At 41.2% G+C, this 18210-nt stretch overlaps 1 protein-coding gene across 5 annotated transcripts in view; it reads right to left on the minus strand.

The window, feature by feature from the left end:
- The window catches only part of exd3 (exonuclease 3'-5' domain containing 3), a 51123-nt gene that overhangs the window by 23285 nt on the left and 9628 nt on the right, over nucleotides 1-18210 (minus strand). For all 5 annotated transcript variants that reach the window (XR_005204421.1, XR_005204420.1, XM_037752979.1 and 2 more), the window contains exons 5-19: nucleotides 17869-18054; nucleotides 17719-17772; nucleotides 16819-16958; nucleotides 16612-16718; nucleotides 16440-16513; nucleotides 14856-14894; nucleotides 14555-14721; nucleotides 14187-14340; nucleotides 13834-14032; nucleotides 13625-13734; nucleotides 11856-12039; nucleotides 11541-11692; nucleotides 10467-10703; nucleotides 10313-10366; nucleotides 10061-10192 (exon numbers count right to left, since the gene is read on the minus strand). Coding sequence is in view for 3 of the 5 variants with exons in the window: in XM_037752979.1 (XP_037608907.1) it covers nucleotides 10061-10192; nucleotides 10313-10366; nucleotides 10467-10703; nucleotides 11541-11692; nucleotides 11856-12039; nucleotides 13625-13734; nucleotides 13834-14032; nucleotides 14187-14340; nucleotides 14555-14721; nucleotides 14856-14894; nucleotides 16440-16513; nucleotides 16612-16718; nucleotides 16819-16958; nucleotides 17719-17772; nucleotides 17869-18054 (1989 nt within the window). In the remaining 2 variants the exon portion in view is untranslated. The remainder of the gene's footprint in view (nucleotides 1-10060; nucleotides 10193-10312; nucleotides 10367-10466; nucleotides 10704-11540; nucleotides 11693-11855; nucleotides 12040-13624; nucleotides 13735-13833; nucleotides 14033-14186; nucleotides 14341-14554; nucleotides 14722-14855; nucleotides 14895-16439; nucleotides 16514-16611; nucleotides 16719-16818; nucleotides 16959-17718; nucleotides 17773-17868; nucleotides 18055-18210) is intronic.

Here is an 18210-nt window from a genome sequence, read left to right on the forward strand (position 1 = left end):
GGAGCGGAGGGGGGAGGCAGGGTGAGAACAGAGGGGTGAGGGAGAGCAGGGGAGATGGAGAGAGAGAGAGAGAGAGAGAGAGGGCCAAGCAGAGGGTAAGAAGGAGAAACAGATACAGGGAGGGAGCAATGTTGGGGTGCAAAAAAGGGGAAATTGGAAAGGAGAAGGTGAAGCACGACTGGAAAGGGATTTGGGAATAGCAAAATGTAGTTTTCAAACAATGTGTTACTGTAGAATCTGTGTTTGCATACAATTATGTCCACATGCTGTCTAAGAAGCTTATTGTGGTATGTATACAAATTGTGATATGATATTATACTGCGAGTACCTGCCAAGAGAGAGCAGATGGAAACTCTATTCTTTTTGTTTGACATTAATGTTGATTTGTACATCGTCTCTGATTAGCGGTGGAGCGGTATATTTTGCGTGGCAATATTGTATCGATACACAGACGTCAAGTATCGATCTTTTATCATATAAATTATTAACCTCTTAACAATCCGACGGCCGGCTGATATTCTGTCTTTCAGAGGTTTTAGCGGGCTGAGTGGAGTAACTGGTATCATATGAAACTAGAAAACTTAAAGGCTGGCCGTCGACTGTAGTCTTTGCAGTGTGTTCGAGTGTAACTTGTCAGCCAAGACGAAGGTGACGTGAGGCGACGCAACAGTCGGCCTTCATCGCTGCTACTTCTTTGATGTCGGCTTGGTGTGTCTGGGCCTTAAGGTATCGATTGCCAACCGTGTCATGTGAACTTGTTGAGAAGACCGCTAAATAATGCTCAAAATTTACACAAAATTTTTGGCGACAAAAAACTGGCATGGCCCTTTTAAAAGAGGTCCCTTGACCTCTCACCTCAAGATATGTGAATGAAAACTCTGAGATGACTAGAGTGAAAACTGTATCTTGTTATATAAAACAAAATGTTGACAAACTGCATAATTTGCAGTTGAAAAAAAGGTAATATATCGCAATATATCTTATCGCAATACTCAGCATATCGCAAAATGTTTAAAATTACAATAAGATCGTATCGTGACTTAAGTATAATATCGTATTGTGGGGCCACTGGTTGACTTTGTGTCATCAGTGATTAAATCATCAAGAAGGGACAAATGTGTTGGCATGAATGCTGTGTATATCCCAAAGAAACCAAACAGGGGAGAAACAATGTGTCACAACAAAGTGGGGAGGTGAAATAAGGTAGAGAGAATAAGAGACGGGCAGAAGGAGAGAAAATGGGAGAGGAAACAGAGAGAGAAATACTACAGGCCACGTCTACAGTGCTGCAGGTCAATTCTAAAAACACCATTTACAGTGTATTCAAATGGTGACGTTTTTTTGTAGTTACTGAAAGGTTTTCATCCATCTTGGACAAACAAACTAGTTTAAAGGCTATTTGAACATATAGACCGTTTTGACAAACATGGGTGGATACACGCTCCGACAGAGATAAGTTCTCCCTGTGATCACTTATTTTCTGTTGCAATATACATATTGCACAACACAAGTGCTCACATTGACCTATATTTCCACCTCTTGTATACACAACTGCAAAAAAAAAAAAATATGATTGACAGTAACAGATGCGTCCTGCTTATCTAGGCTAATCAACTGAATCTTCTTTAAAATCGCAAATAGAAAACTATGTCAGTGACAACACCTGTATGTGATCGGCTATACGCACACACATATTAAGCCGTCACAGGAAACGCCGAAAACAGCTGGCTTCTTAACAAATGATTACCTCTTGAATGATCCCTAGATCTGTAATTACGTGTCCTAAAAAACAAAACAAACCTGACACACATCCATCCGCCCCTCTGAGCGCTAGGAGAAACCTCAGTAGCGTCTGAGTAACTATAAATTCACACAGAAGCATGCACGTAGACACACAGATACATGTCATGCATGCACCCGCACTCACACAGGTGTCATTGCATTGCTATGCTATCCTGGGGCCAACTAGACTGTGGGAAAAAAAAAACGAGAGCAGGCATGATTTCTAAAAAGACCAGATGCTTGGTGAGTGATGGCTCATCTTCTTCCTTATCTATCCGTGTGTGTGTGTGTGCGTGTGTGTGTGTGTGTGTGTGTGTGTGCGTGTATTGTGTCTGCTCAGACAGCCATGAGAATCAACTTCAAAATGAGTCAGGGACACTAAAGACACGTCTCACAGGTTACAAACTGCCGGTTCTCCTGTGGGATTTTCACACCACTTCCAAAAACACTGCCTGCTTCTCACAATTTACACATTTAACCGCTACAGCAGATTAAGTATATGTGGCAGGCAGCCATCAATCATCTATACTTTTAGCTGAACAGGGATCCTCAACCATTAAGTGTGATCTCAGCATTTCTCTTCCTAAAAAGGCCTTTACACAAAATGCGAAATACCCACATGCGAAAATTACGCATCACAACTATATTCATACCAGCAGTGATGCGAATTTGCAACACTTTTTCAATAACAGATTCGCATAGATTAGCGCAGGCAGAGGACCAACTACCGGGAGGAGCACCCAGAGAGAGACCCAGAGCGCCTGGCAGTCTGTCTAAGTTGAATTGTTGCACAGCCAAAACTACTGTAAGATATTTTATTGAGTTTTCTTTAAGCGAAATGCTCGGAGTGAATTTTCCTCTTGTAAACAGTTATGCAGTGTATATGTCTAGGGCTTATATTGTGAAAGGTTAAGAACGGAAAGAGGGGATCTGGTATGCGCTGCCTTTCTGAATAATAAAGTTTGCCGTCTTGGTTCAGACTATAGAGCCTCTGTGTTGTTGTACACTATAGTGTAAGTTTTGAATAGGTCCGTTCCGCAGAGCCCGATTGGTTGATGCCTTTAGTCGGGAGTGCGAAAACTCAGAAAACAATCGAATAAAAGATCGATATAGTAACAATATTAAACATGCGTACACATTAGTTATCAAAGGTTTTCATTGACACATACAAAGCGTTTGGGCTCATGTAAGGTATAACACTGAAAAACAGCTTCAACACAGTTTCAGTTGACTGCTTTGTATCCTTATCCTTATTAATATCGTGATAGAGATTTAAATTAGAGATGTCACTATAACAATATTAATAAGGATATTTTCTGATAGAGAGATATCATAAGCAAAGTCAACTGAAACTGTGTTGAAACTGTTTCAGTTGACTGCTTTGCTTATGATATCTCCATCGGAAAATATCTTTATTAATATTGTGATAGTGACATCCCTAACTGGAATCACTATCACTAATATTAATAGGGATATTTCATTGATATTGTGATAGTGATTTCAACTAGAGATGTTACGAGAACCGATACTTTGGTACCAAGTCAATGCCAAAATTCTGAAAACATGATTGTACTAGTTTTTCTACAGTACTGCAGGTACTGGCCGGGGGGCTCGAGACTAACAGCGTCTAAAATCTGAAAAGACAGTTAACCCACTATCGACGCATCCAGGGGACGCACCCTATTTCTCACCTGATAACGCTCCATTGTGAACAACAAACCTGTGTTGAAATTGACAGGAGTAAAGCTAGTTAACGTTTGCTGTAAGCAGCCGGTGGGCAGCACAGTCTTGCGGAGCTAACAGCTAACGTTAACGGAGGTTGCTCCTGTAACCTTGTAAAATTCAGTTTTTGGTGAATTAACTTGACAAAAATACAGTTGTTTGAAGGAGATGTTTTCACAGCAATGTAAAATAGATATTAGAGAGGGAATTATGTCCTATTTAACTTCCAAAAACTAGCTCAAAATCTTTATTGTTTTGTTTTTTACTGTGGTATCGAATTGGGTATCAAGAGTTGTGGAATTCCACTGGCATTGGTATCGACTACTAAATTTATGGTATCGTGACATCTCTAATTTCCACCACATCGTCCAGGCCAAATGATTTGCTTTTTTCTTATTATCAATCCATTACCAAAACATCTGTACTGCACACATTATAATAAATGTCACTTAGATTTACCCTTGCATAGGACTTTTTCATTAGTGTGAGCCACTGTTTCTTCTTTCATTGACTTGTTTATGTGTTCCGGTGTTTTCCAGTGCAGTACAAAGGAATACTTTCATATTTATGATTAAATGAGTCAACATCAATGAGTCGACATCTAATTCCCCATAAAAAAGTCATCGCCACAGAAAACGTTACACCCCGGAGGTGAAAAGTGAAAGCTTATTATTTGTGGTCATGTCTTACTTGCTTGCTCATTCATAAACTGACACATATGAGTGACACAACGATCACAATGGCGTTTTCCTGATTTGGCTCCTCTACACACAGACGGCACGTCGCCCTCCGGACAAAGGAGACATACAGGCTGTCACTCATAACTGCACCCACTAACTATCCACATGTGTGTATCCCAGAGCGAGTGATTGTGAGGGCGACCTTTGTTACGTGTGAGCGACACTTTCTCCCAATGTGTGTATTCGCTTTTAGCGCTTTCTCAAACCGTATGTGTGTAACAGGAGACGCGAAGCCCTCGCCACACACAGTGGGAAATATTTGGGATGGTTTCCCTCGGAATGTCTTGGCGTGCCTATGGAATGCCCCCCCCATACCCCTCGCCACCGCCTCCTCCTCCCCTTTCTCGCTGTCGCTCCCCTCTCTCGCCTCCGGAGAGAGAGGGGAGGAGGAGAGTGGGAAAACGGCGGGACACACAAAACCTATTTTGTCACCACGAAAAAAAACGGTACATGCACAGAGACGGCACACGCATGCAAAACGAAGCCATGGAGCACTTGCAAAGAAAATTGTGAGAATTTGTATTTGAGTTTCACAGCTTGTATGTAACCAAAGTGTGACACTGTGCATATTTGTGGTTAATCTATTAACGCTGCGTGCAAGTGCATTTAAAAATAACAAATTAAGGTGTGAGAACATAAAAGTCTATAATTCATCTACTGCAACTTTAACACATACGTACATCCTGATACTGACCAACCCTATCTCACTCACATGCACAAATATACACACATGCAGACACACAGCCGGTGAAGGGTAACTTTAAACGTGTCTCAACCTCTCACATTCCTCCTGTTTCTCAGCCCGCGGCTCTCTTTGTAGATCAAAAGGACAGACAACAAGTCTTTCTATCGCCTCACCCTCCTCCTCCTCCTCCACCACCCCTCCTCTTCCTTCAATGCCACCTTTCTCAGACACTCTCTCTTCCTCTCGCTCTTCCTCACTCAACAGACACTCATCTCGCTTGCACACACACACACACACGCTGATTATTTCGGACTTTCTCACACAATCTCTCTGTAATTCCGTCTCAATGACTCCCGTGTTATTTTTGTCTCTCTCCCTATCTCTGACTGACTTGCTCGTTCCCATTTGCTTTCACTGCCGTTCCCTTTCTGTCAGTCTTTTTTACCTCCCTGCCATCACCTCTGTTCTCACTTCTCTCCCTCCCTCCCCTTTTCCTCTTCCTAGCACCCCCCCCACCCCCCACCCCCCTCCTCATCTCTCCCACCCCTCCCTCTCACGGTGTGGCGGTTCCTGTTGCTCTTGTTTTCACTTCCCCAGTAGTCTGGTGCGTGGGAACCAGCGTTTGTGCTGCAATAGCGTCTACGACTGAGTGTGTGTGCATCTGTGACAGAGTCGGTGTGTGTGTGTGTGTGTGTGTGTGTGTAAAGGTGCTGAGGTGACTGTGTGAGCGTGTGTATGATGGTGTCTTGATGTGTTTTTATCAGTTTGGGGTTTGGAGAGAGTATGCTTATCACTGTATATGTGTGTGTGTGTGCGTGTTTGGCCGGCTTCATGTCTATCTCTCTATCTCTGCTATCTCAACATGTCTATAAAAGGCCAGTATGGGACATCTGATGGAACTGCACAGCCCAACGGAAGTGCGTGTGTGTGTGTGTGTGTGTTTGTTTGTGTGTGTGCATGGGAAGTATAGACGCAGCAGGCATTAGTGGTAGGGATAGGATATAGCTGGATAAGGAAACTGTAATGGACCAATAGGGAACTCCTTACCCAACCCTGTGCAGGAATCCACAAAGATGAAATTTAAGGATTACAGATTAAGTTAAATACAGCAACACGTGTCAACATCTTGAATAAAAACAGTAAAATGTAACTTTCTCAAAATATTTTTGGGGGAATTTTCGGGCTCCTAAAACATGGAAATGAGTTAGTATTTTAGCACTTCCGGTTCCCTTGTCTGGAAGTCAGTGGGTTTTTGAGTTGGTTTTTAATTAGACGCCTGAAATAAGGTCTGCGGTTAACACAAGCTTAAGAGATTTTAACGTTTTGTTCTACGAAATAAAATACGTCAGTAAATATCCCACTCGTGAATTTTGAAGCCTTTACATGTCTTAAAAGTGGCTAAATGAGACTACTAAATGTCATCACGCCGACTCATCCGTCTTTACAGCCTCGTTGTGTAGACTTGACTGTGGGTGTAGTTCGTTTGTAGCCTAGCGTTAGCTTTTTACTTCTGGCAATTGCATTTACACTTCAAAAACCATAAAAGTGATATTCATTCGTGAGGATTATCTTGCTGAACAAAATGTGTAAGTATCATAAAACGTGTGTTCACCACAGAGCTTCTTTTCTGCAATAATCCAAAACCCAATGGAAAAATCCCATTGGCTTTTTGTTGAGGGAACCCAGGGCGACTTCCTGGTTGGCCTACAAAAATACGTCAAACCTGGAGCGCTCTATAGTGTTCACATCCTGTAGTTTTCATTTGTGCCAGAGGGGAGTGACAAAGCTATACTCTTCTGAGCTGAAAAATGATCTGTTAGTCATGTGAAACTGTCTTCTTTGAACAGCAATGGTTTTAACACGTTACTGGCTTTAGGAGGAACCAAACATGGTAATTTTCTATCAACTGAAAAATATTATAAATGTGGCTACAAACCAGAAACAGGTGCATCCAAATGTTGGCATACAAAATATATATCATGTGTCGTGGGCCTCTGCCATGTTTATTTATTTTTATATGGACAAGTACAGTATATGGCACAGACCAATGCCATATACCACAGCACTTACAGCCTAAACTAGTTTACAATGGGCCTTTAAATGCGTGACAGAATCCTGTTTTACAGGCAGACGTGACTTTAAAGTTAACATGATTCTTCCTCTTTTAGAGTAAATACACAAATAAATATGTCTTTAAAGTTAGTTAACATAACTTGAGTTCTCGCAGAGCCAAACTGATGATAAACCAATTGCAGATAAATCCATCAAACACCATAAACGGAGAGTGAAGCATTGATCGAATCATAAAAACTGCTGCGCTTTTTTCGGTTTTTACCACTTCATTCTACACGAGTACACGTTAAGTATGCAGACAAGGACACACTTACACAGGAGGCCCTTCTCCATCTTCCTTTCCCTCTTGGGGTCTCCATAATGGACACACATTCCTATGCCTCCAAAATCTCTGTTGGGCCTATTGATACACTGAGACAAACATTAACCCTTTCCCTGCAGATGTACACAAGTCTGCAGTTAATCTCCTCTTCTCTGTCTTTTTTTTTTTTTTTTTTTACCTCTCTTTCCTCATGACATTGATCAGTGGTGTATGTGCATGAGGGAGAAACACAGAGAGACAAAGGGCGAGAAACTAACCCATCCATTGCTAATCAGAGAGCTTTACAATCAGATAACAAAGGGGTTAACTTCGCCTGGGTGGGCCACGGAGCAGCCCCCAGGGTGAAACGCTCTCGCTACAATCAACTACATTTTAATATGAACTGCATTTAATGTTTTATAACCTGTCTCTTTAAGGTAAGGTGCTTGAATAAGAGCTGCAATGATTAATCAATTAATCAATTAATCAATTAGTTGTCAACTATTAAATTAATCGTAAATTACTTTGATAATCGATTAATCAGTTTGAGTATTATTTTAAGAAACAAAAGTCACAATTCTCTGATTCCAGCTTCTTAAATGTGAATATTTTCTGGTGTCTTTACTCCTCTGTGACAGTAAACTGAATGTCTTTGAGTTGTGGACAAAACAAGACATTTGAGGACGTCATCTTGGGCTTTTGGAAACACTGATTGACAGTTTTATAGACCAAATAACAAATTGATTAATTGCTTTGAGTAATTAAAAAAAAGAGTCAAAATTCTCTCTGGGCTTTGGGAACCACTGATCGACATTTTCAAGCATTTTCTGACATTTTATAGACCAAACAACTAATCGATTAATCAATAAAATAATCGACAGATTAATCGCCAATGAAAATAATCGTTAGTTGCAACCATAGCTTGAATACACTCATTTATCGTTGTCTTCAATTTTAGATATGACATTTTTAGATAACAATCATCAAAAATTCTATTCCAGAAAATGATCAAGGATTAATTGAAAAGGCAAACGGTAAGTCATTTTTTAGTTAACTGTCATTTCCATTTATTTCCTTTTAAAAACAGATTTTAAATTAGACCTGGTTGAGTTTGTAAAAAATCACCTACATGCTAGGACAAAAGAAATGATGGGGAAAGATCTGAGGCAGAGCTGTTACTGGTGGTGTGTAACACTATAGTCACATTTGGCCTCCCTTTAGTCATAATATATCAAAGTGACTTTGCCTTAAAGTGGCGTCAGGACCAATAAATAAGAAGGGTAGGCGGATGACCATTTGGCCACTGTATGTGTGTGTGTGTGTGTGTGTGTGTGTGTGTGTGTGTGTGTTTGCGTCATCATCGCATCACCAAGACAGGAGGTAGCATCAAGGTGGTCCAGGTTTTTTTTACATCTTGAGTCTGAGACAAATGCACCCAGTGGCGTATCTCGACACATTTAGGGCCCCCTACCAGGAGCAGGCCAGAACACCCAAGTTTAAAAACTCTCCTGCAAAGATACCCCTCCCAATCACAACCGCCACTACAGACACACAAACACAAACACAGGTTTCCCTAAACAGCCACCCACCGAGATATCTACAGGTCAGGTACCGTAAATCCGACAATGATCGACAGCAACAAGCTGGCTAACAAACATCTTTTCCAAGCCCCACAAACATGAAGAATAATGAAGTGCATTGTACCTTTATGCGTATGCACGTAAGCAATGTTTCTGTACTTGATGAAAGAAGAATATGATACTGAAAGGTTTTTAATCCAGTTTCATTTCTCCTCCAGGTTTAACTTGTTTCCATCCTGGTTCCCTATTGGTTAAAATAGAGAAATACCTCATTCTATTAATTTTCTCATGATCCATCCATCTATCGTTCCTTTTTCCACCACTTTCCACCACCAGGTAGTGATGGCAGCGGGCTGCAAACAATGTAACCCAGACATCCTTCTCCTCAGCTACATCCTCCAGCTCCTCCTGGCGTCCCCGGAGGCATTATTCTAAGACCATATGGGATATGCAATCCCTTTCAGTCCTCTCCTGGGTCAGCCCCAGGGTCTGGACGTGCCTAGAATACCTCACAGCCTCAACAGGCCACCTTCAACGTGAAGGTGCCTCGGTTCAACTTCAAGCTCCTTCCTGCTTGTATCTGAAATCTCATTCTCTCGGTCGCTATCACCAAAACAACCCAGAACAACACTACTTACATCTTCTCAAAAAAGTGAAATAAAGCTTTTTTTTTTAAAGCTCCTCTTCTCCATTTCCCAGTATCATATATTTATTTCTTCCCCTTTCTCTCAGTATAACACAGAACACCACAACATTTGTTCTCGTAATTCAGGAACTTAACCAGTTCCGCAGTGTTTTATAACCACAGAAATATTGCCTGGGTTATCATATTGCTTGTACTTCTCACTGATATAGGAACTCAAGCTTTTTCCTCTTTCTCATTGAAAGCTGTTGTGTATAAAAGCACCTGCTAAATGCCTGAAACAGAAATGTAGTCTGTGGTATGTAAAATGCTGGAATTAATGTGTTATTGTATGTCTGCGCTGTTTTGTCTTAGACCTCGGCTGGTGAACTTAGGACTCTCTGTGCTCACTGTACTCACTATGTCCCCTTTTGTATGTATTGATAATCATTGGCATTATTTCAATTAGTAGAACGACACAGAGCTCAGTCGATGCTCACGTTTCTACACAGTTAATTTCAAAAATACATTCAGAACCAGCATGAATTTCCTTACCTGGCAGCGGCTGAATATATCGCTGGGAGTGAGCTGGATATTGAAGTGTTTGAGGACTCGAACAGCCTGGTCTCTAGCCTTTTCTGAACAGTCTAAGGACAGACAGCGACCCTCGCCTACCTGGGACCGCAGCTAAGTGGGGAAACGGAGGCAACACGTGTAAACAAGCGAACAAGGAACATACACACACGAGTGCATCATGATTTTGTAGATTTGAGATTTGTTCACGAGTTCACATTTGTGAGTACTTACACTTTGGAACGGTTGTCCACATGTGAGTATGAAACGGCCTTCAGCTTGTGCTAACTGACACACAAAATGCAGTAATGTTATTATTGGTTTATCTTAAATATGGCTGTATTGTGTGAGTTCTTCTTGTAAGTGTATATTGTAACTGCTAACTAACCTTTGCCGCTACTCTGTGATCATCAGTGTTCTCCAGCATGACCACATCGACTCCTAAACAGCGCAGGTACCTCCCGAGTCCCTGCAGCATGTTGTCACACACCACCCGCAACTGCTGGGGGGGCTGGGGGAGCTGAGGGAGCCGAGGGGGGGCGTCTTCAGAGGGCTTCTCGCCACACAGGAGGCCTTTCTCTGTGTCGGAGCGAGGGGGACTGACCCTTTGAGCTCCCTGACATTCCTAAATGGACAGAGACAATAATGTGATACTTAACTGATCCCCACAGGGGGATTTTCTTTTCACTTGCACCACAGTGCCGGGAGGTCAAAGCACAGGGGGAGCTATACAACTGCACCCCTGGAGCTGATAGGAACTGCTGAAGTGTCTTGGTCAAACACAGATTGTCCCTCCCTGCAGGTTGGATGCTCCCAACCCAGGTTCTTTAGTTTTTCTGTATTTATTGTGTCACATGGAAGCTCTAAGCTCTAAGATTTGTTAAATGTAGTAGCGCAATAGTTATTGAAATAAAAATGTGTTGGATCTTGCAGTTTGTGAAGTTAAACACACATCAGAAATAACCTTGCCAATATTCTGCTGACTGACATGTGCAGAAATGTACTTAAAATTTGGCATTTATATGAAAAATCTTATATAAACTGTCTCCTTAATTTGCAGGAGTAGCTTTTAATAAAAATACCATTCTGATACTAAAGTTACCTGCTTGTTTTTCTTCAAGTTTCTTGTTTATTCACAACAAAGTCCCACAAAATGGGACAGAAATCTCACAGAAATGTGAGAGGTCGACCATATTATACACTTATTCAGAGTCAAACGTGAGAATGTCAAGGTCGGGGTCAAGAACAGGTCAAGTAGTTAATGGATTCTGGCTTCCACAATCTCATTCATGAAACATCCCCCTCTTGATTTCAACACATCTGTATCTAAAAGTCTTGGAGAATTGATATACTGTATCTTAACATCTTAGACCTCAAGGCATTTGGTATCAATTAAAACCTCATAAAAATGAAACACTATCAATAACAGCAATTGCTGGAGAAATGATAATTGACCCCTGACCTCTTTGCCATGGGCCTGTTTCTCCTTCTGCTTCTTGTCGCTCTTTTCTGATTTGCTCGACGAGATGCTGCGCAGGTCTGCTGGTAGCCCAAAGTAAGTTGGGTTACCGGAGAGGACGGAGTACACATCCAGCAAACAGTAGGCATCTGCCACTAGAAAGAGGTTAGGAAACAAGAGAGAGAGAGAGAGAGAGAGGAAAAAGGGGTGAATTTATTGGTTTGCAATTCGTCAGGGGATAACAAAATAATCTGTGATATTCTATAGCGACCATCTGTCTCCCTGTCATTGTCTGTGTGTGCATGCATAATACCATACCTGCATATCTAATTTGGCTGATGCGCAGTGGCCGTTTCTCCCAGTTGGACATCTGCTCCGTCTTGTCTAGGGGCCGTCCCAGGACCTGTTGTACCAGCAGACTGAGGCCTTTCTCTGCAGAGTCCTCTCCTACCATAACCTCTTTGGATCCATTTTGAGTCCTATAGACCTTTCGACGCTGGATCTGTAAAAAGGCATTACATGCATTAAAGTGAGAACAACATGGTATGGTCCAGTGTTGGAATATTCCTCCGCTAAAGACCTCTTTCCATGGTTGGAATTACAGCATCTTTATTAATTTAAAAGGTGCAGTGTGTAGGATTTGGTGGCATCTAGCGGTGTGCTTGTAAATTGCAACCAACTGAGTAACGCTCTGCTCACTCTGGTAACGACGCTCGCCTCGCTCAGAGGCCATCCTTACCATAATAACACTACTTTAGGAGCAACGGAAGTCAGACGGCAGCTGGTGGTACCACGGTTTTGATCTCTGCAGCTCCCGTTAACGCAGTTTCTCAAGCGTGTCGGGAAACTATGGTGGGCTTCAGGTAATGTAAAACGTGAAAGGTTCTCTCTAGAGCCAGTGTTCGGTTTGTCCGTTCTGGGCTACTGTAGAAACATGGCCGGATTCTGTTCGGAGGATCTGCTATATTTGCTAACGAAAACATAATGATTCTTCTTCGACCCCCCGAAATGTTACACATTGTTCCTTTAAAATGATCTAGAATTTGTGACAATGCAAGGCTCCAGGCAATACATTTTTCAACTTTTAAACTGTTTCCAATTTAATGTCCTGCCACAACATCCTCTTTCTACCAGACATTCCTTATGATTTTCAAAAACATTTCTCGGATTCCTCACATCCTGCAACACGCGGCCTACTCCAGCAGATGGTGAAGCAACCTCATTGGTTACAGACCCATGTTGCCATTTCCACATTCCTGTCCACCTTAGAGACTACAAGCATAGCTACATATGTCCCCGGCAGACTACTGGACCACAGCTGCAGTACAGTATGTACCTGAGTTATGACCATGCAATGAAACACAGACCCAAATGTTATGATGCTCTGGTCCTTTTACCCTGGTTGAATGTAGGACTAGTAGGACTAACTAGTGGACATTAAGTGGCAATGCCAACACTGTTGCTTGCTGAGCTGAACCAGACTAAGGCTGCATTCACACAAGATAAGGTGGTGCGGTGAAAACGCGGGTTATCCCATTAATTTTGAATCGGGGGGTGCTGAAAAAACCCTGCAGCGGCGGAAAAGTAGAAACAGAATCAACCTTTGGAGAAACGCAATCACGCATCACATCAGCGGCGGTCCAGAGCTTTACAACCCAGCCATAAGGGAACAGAAGACAGTAAGCCTCGCAGTTAATGAGCCAATAAAGTGACTCTCCCACAACCGTGCGGCGAAATTGCTTTGAACACATCAAAACACAGGTCCTCCTCCTGTACTGTACACATGCTGCTCTGAAAGTACTTTCCTGACTACCTGCCTGACCCATTTTCCTTGCCTAAGAATTTTGCCTGACCACTTCTATAGTTACAAATTACACATTTATATGCTGAATGTTATAATAAATTGAAAATAAAGGAAATGTAAAGCCAATTCTCAAGCACACATTTTTGCTGTTATGAAAACGTATTTGAATGTGACACACATTAAAGAAGCATGAAGCTCTAATACCTTCTTTTCTATTGTCACTATAAGATCAACTACAGGATTAAACTAATAAGTCATTTATATGAAGTTATGTGAATGTTACCTTTTGGTGTACATTAAGAAGATCAAGCATCCCCTCCATCTTCAATGGCTCCTCTAAAAGCTGCTGCCAGGTGGCCAAGAGACACTTGAGATCCCCTGACATACCATAACCTGAATGGGAAGAAAGGAGAAATGTTAGAAGTATAAACTCAGTATAAACTGTCATACTCGGATGAATTCGATTTAACCTTAGTCAAGTCTGTTTCTTACCCAGTTTAAGGAGGCTTCCATCGGAGAACAAGCTCCTGATGAAGCTAATAGTGTCTGGGTGTTCACAGAATCCGTTGGCACAAAGGTCTAATAAGAAAACCTGGTCCAAAACTGCAAGCTGTATCAGGGCAACTTGCTGAGTTGAGATACAGCCAAACGTGGGCTGCCACTCCATGTCAACTCCTACTATTCCACCCTCCTAAGAAAGGGGTGGATAAGACAGCAGCATAAAATAAATAAATAAAAAATACTGACAATACAGACTTTAAATAGTAACCCAATTTTCCTACGCGTAGACATTTTAATTAATGGTTGATTTTTATGGACACAAAACCTTCTTTGGTTCTCTGTACCTTCAGCACAAAGTTTCGACATCTCTGAAGAGCTTCCGGCGAGTCCACAAAATTAACCTTGTCTTTGGTGAGCGGCACCTGGTAGAACTTCTTACAGTGAGACCGAGATGGTATCCACTGCTCAGTTCTTGCTGAGCCACTCGGACCTATCTGTCTGAGCAGAGGCGACAAATGTGTGCACATTAAAAGGAGATAAGAGTGGGGTGAAAAAAAGCAGCCAATGCAGAATGACAGATAACATTAGAGATACAGAGAAAGACACCAGAGTGACATGCCAGATTGCACTTCAGGGATAAAAACTCGGAGGCTGCAACAATTCCTCTCTTTATAAAAGAAGTACCGCCTGTGCATACCACTGGCCAACTCACTGTAGATCAGGCGGTAGACTCTGCTGCGTATCCCATACCCCACAGGGAAGTCGATTTCTGGGGAGGTTGTATCTCAGTGACCACTGAGAGGCTTTCTGGAGACCGCCGTACTTCACCAACATCTCCACCAAATGGATCTGCAGCTCAAGGTCATCTGCCACGACGTACTATACAGTACATTCATAATAAAATCACTTAAAACACATCCTAAACATCTTATTGATACTAATATATATATATATACATGCAGTACAGTATATCTCTACACACTGTCATCTGCATACACAACTATAACACCTACCTGTACGTGGTCACTCCAGTTCTCCTCTGTCATGCCTTTCTAAAAGAAAATAGAGTACAAAATACAAATAAATAAATACACAATACGTATCATTAATTAATTATTAATGAATTCTGTAACTGGGTAATCTGACTCCAATTTTTTAATGCAGTTGAAATAAAAAACACATTTTGTATTAGTATATCATATTATACAACAGACACTGTCAGTTCTTTCAAGCAGTTCTCATGTTTGACGGTGACAGTAAGACTTTTATTACATCATCTTCTTTGATAGCGAACTCTTGTGAAAATGCCTGCAGTATGTATTTACCGATAAAGTTAGGTGTTGTCATAGTTAATCATATATTTTTTCTCTGGTTCCCACAAGCCTGGGCCAAAAAAGAAATTCTTTAGAAAACCTCTGATGTTGTCATCTGCTCATGTTTTCAGGAACTGAATCTAGCCTTCGTTCCGTAATTCAATTCCACTGAGATCTGTTACCAGCTTTTATTGGCTACAAAGGCAGAATTACAACAATTTTCATCAGTGATTGAAGTTGACATATGTGTAACTAAAACAGAAACAAGAGGGCTGTACATACTTTGGCTTCCCTTATTTTGTAACCTAATAACCTAATAAAATAAATAACTCTAGTAATGCTTTAGTATGTTAAAATGCTGCATTTATCACTGTATCAAAGTTCATACAGCTAATTTAATTTTTAAATGATTTTGTGGTTAAATAACTAGAGCAAAAATCCCATGGGCTATACATATTTCATAGCAGTGTATATGAGCCAGCTAGGCTTGTCTTAACCCGTAGAGATTTAAAAACATTTCTGAGAAAGTCTCCTCATATGCATATCACACTCATTCACAAGTCCCCACTCCTCTTTCACCTACATTTTGTAATTCCTCCCAAGGAATTATAGGTTGACAGGTCATTCAGTGCTTTTAAAGCTAAGAGTATAATCTTGAAATTAAATTAGGACTGCAACTAACGATTATTTTCATTGTTGATTGATCTGTCGATTATTTCTTGATTAATCGATTAGTTGTTTTTGATCTATAAAATGTCAGAAAATTAGTGAAAAATGTTGATCAGTGTTTCCCAAAGCCTAAGATGACGTCCTCAAATGTCTTGTTTTGTCCACAACTCAAAGATATTCAGTTTATTGTTATAAAAGAGTAAAGAAACCAGAAAATAGTCACATTTAAGAAGCTGAAATCAGATAATTGTGACTTTTTTTTTTCTTAAAAAAGTACTCAAACCGATTATCCAAAAATAGTTGGCGATTAATTGAATAGCTGACAACTAATCGATTAATTGTTGCAGTTCTTTATTACATTAAAAAGGCATATAGGTGTAGTATAAAAAAAAAATTAATCTTCAAATTTTCTTTCAACTAAAGGAATCCAAAACTGAACTGCACACCTGATAAAGAAAATTTGAAAAATGTGTATTTTGGACACCACAAAAAGAAAGAACATCTGTCTTCCATCTCAAAAGTATTACTGTGCCATTATTGTCATTAAGCCTACTTGATTACCTGGTATATACTATGATGGTTGAATGAAATAGAAAAGCCTGCTGCATCACTTACCTCCACAAACCTCTTGTACATGAGGTAACGTAATGAGTCCAATCTCCTCTTGTGCAGAGCATTGGGACACAGTCCTGAGTCAAAAAGATGAGATCACAATCATTTCTGCCTGAGGTGCACACACACCCACACACCCATAAATGAACAACTACACACATGCCCAGTCACACACCTTGATCAATGTTGAATTTCTCCACGAGTCTGAAGACATGTTTGGTGAGCATCTTGGGCTGGATCAGGCTCAAGCACTGTTTGGTCAGAGAGAAGCGCGGGAACCGCCTGTGGGAAAAACACACATGCAGACACAACCATATGAGTTCATGCATTCATACATTCATAGGCACACTGACGCCTACATACAGTACATACTTATACATACATGCTTATCTCTTCCACACTGAAGCTGGGGTGGCACCACGAGTCCAGCAATGTGACCAGTCTTTGTTCTAGATGATTGTGGCCTGTGACGAAGGACTCTGCCAATGCCATCTTATTCTGCAAGATTAGTGGTACACACATCTGCAGAAGAAGATCGTAGATGGCAATTTTGTAAGTTTGTTAGAGATTTTAGAGAACCTAAAAGGTACAGTGTGTAACATCTGGTGGAATCTAGCGGTGAGCCCCTCCCGTGTGCGGAAACGTGTAGAAAATCTACGGTGGTCGACGTGAAAATGCAAGTGGCCCTCTCGAGAGCTGTTGTAAGAGTAGCGTACGTCATTTGGAGAAGCAAGAGAGAGAGAGAGCGGCGGCAAATATGTGAGCGAACAAGTGAGCTAATGGAGCAGAAGACAGCGTTAGCTTAGCTTTTAGAATATCAAGTGAATGTTCAGTGGAAGTTGCAGTTTGTGTAGAAATAAATGCTGCAGCTCCTCAAGATAAACAGAGGATACTCGTGTCTTGTTTCGCGGCGGGTGAGTGAAGTGACGGGGTTAACCTCCGGAGCGAGTGACCTTATCGACTCCGGCCCAAGCAAGAAAAGTTAACACAGTGGTTTGTCCGTTCTGGGCTACTGTAGAAACATGGCAGCCTGCTCCGTGAACAGGGCCCACTCCCTATGTAAATATAAACGGCTCATTCTAAGGTAACGAAAACACAACGACTCTTATTTTCAGGTGATTATACACTAAAAAAAAAACATACTCATTAATATTATATTCCATTTCTGTCAATACATAGATCCCCCTTAATGTTACACACTGGTCCTTTAAGTATGCTTATGTATTCACAGCTTATGAATAAGGGTTACACAGACATATCTGCTGAAAATGTTTTGTCTCACCTCCTCCATATCCAGCTCTTTCTGTAAGTTCAGCTTTATGCTGAGCACTGCTGCCTGTGAAAAACAGAAAGTATAAATCAGTGTCAGATTCTTTAGTCTGAAATCTTTCTGGCCTAAAAAAATAATGTTAACATCAATTGAGGAACTTGCCTCTTTGTAGCAGTGAAGAGCCTGCAGACTGATAATGTACGGTCGGAGTACAGCTGGATCCAGGGAATTGAGCTGGTAGATGTTTAAGAGACCATCTACAAAGTTGGACTGGGTATCTGTTAGTAAGCTCAGAGCCCGCTGTTGAAGCGCCATCGCTTGCTGCTCTGAGAGTGAGCTCAGGGTCACCTGATCGAGGGACAAAAACAATATATACAGACAATATCTCAAAAAAGTAGGAAAAAATGATCCTGCTCTATACTGAGATTGAAAACAGTAATTGTTGCTGATACAGAATTTTTCTCATGAGACAACATTGGAACTATTGGAGCTGATCTCACTGTC

Source organism: Sebastes umbrosus, chromosome 19, assembly GCF_015220745.1.
Source record: "Sebastes umbrosus isolate fSebUmb1 chromosome 19, fSebUmb1.pri, whole genome shotgun sequence".
NCBI classification, from domain to species: Eukaryota; Metazoa; Chordata; class Actinopteri; order Perciformes; family Sebastidae; genus Sebastes; species Sebastes umbrosus.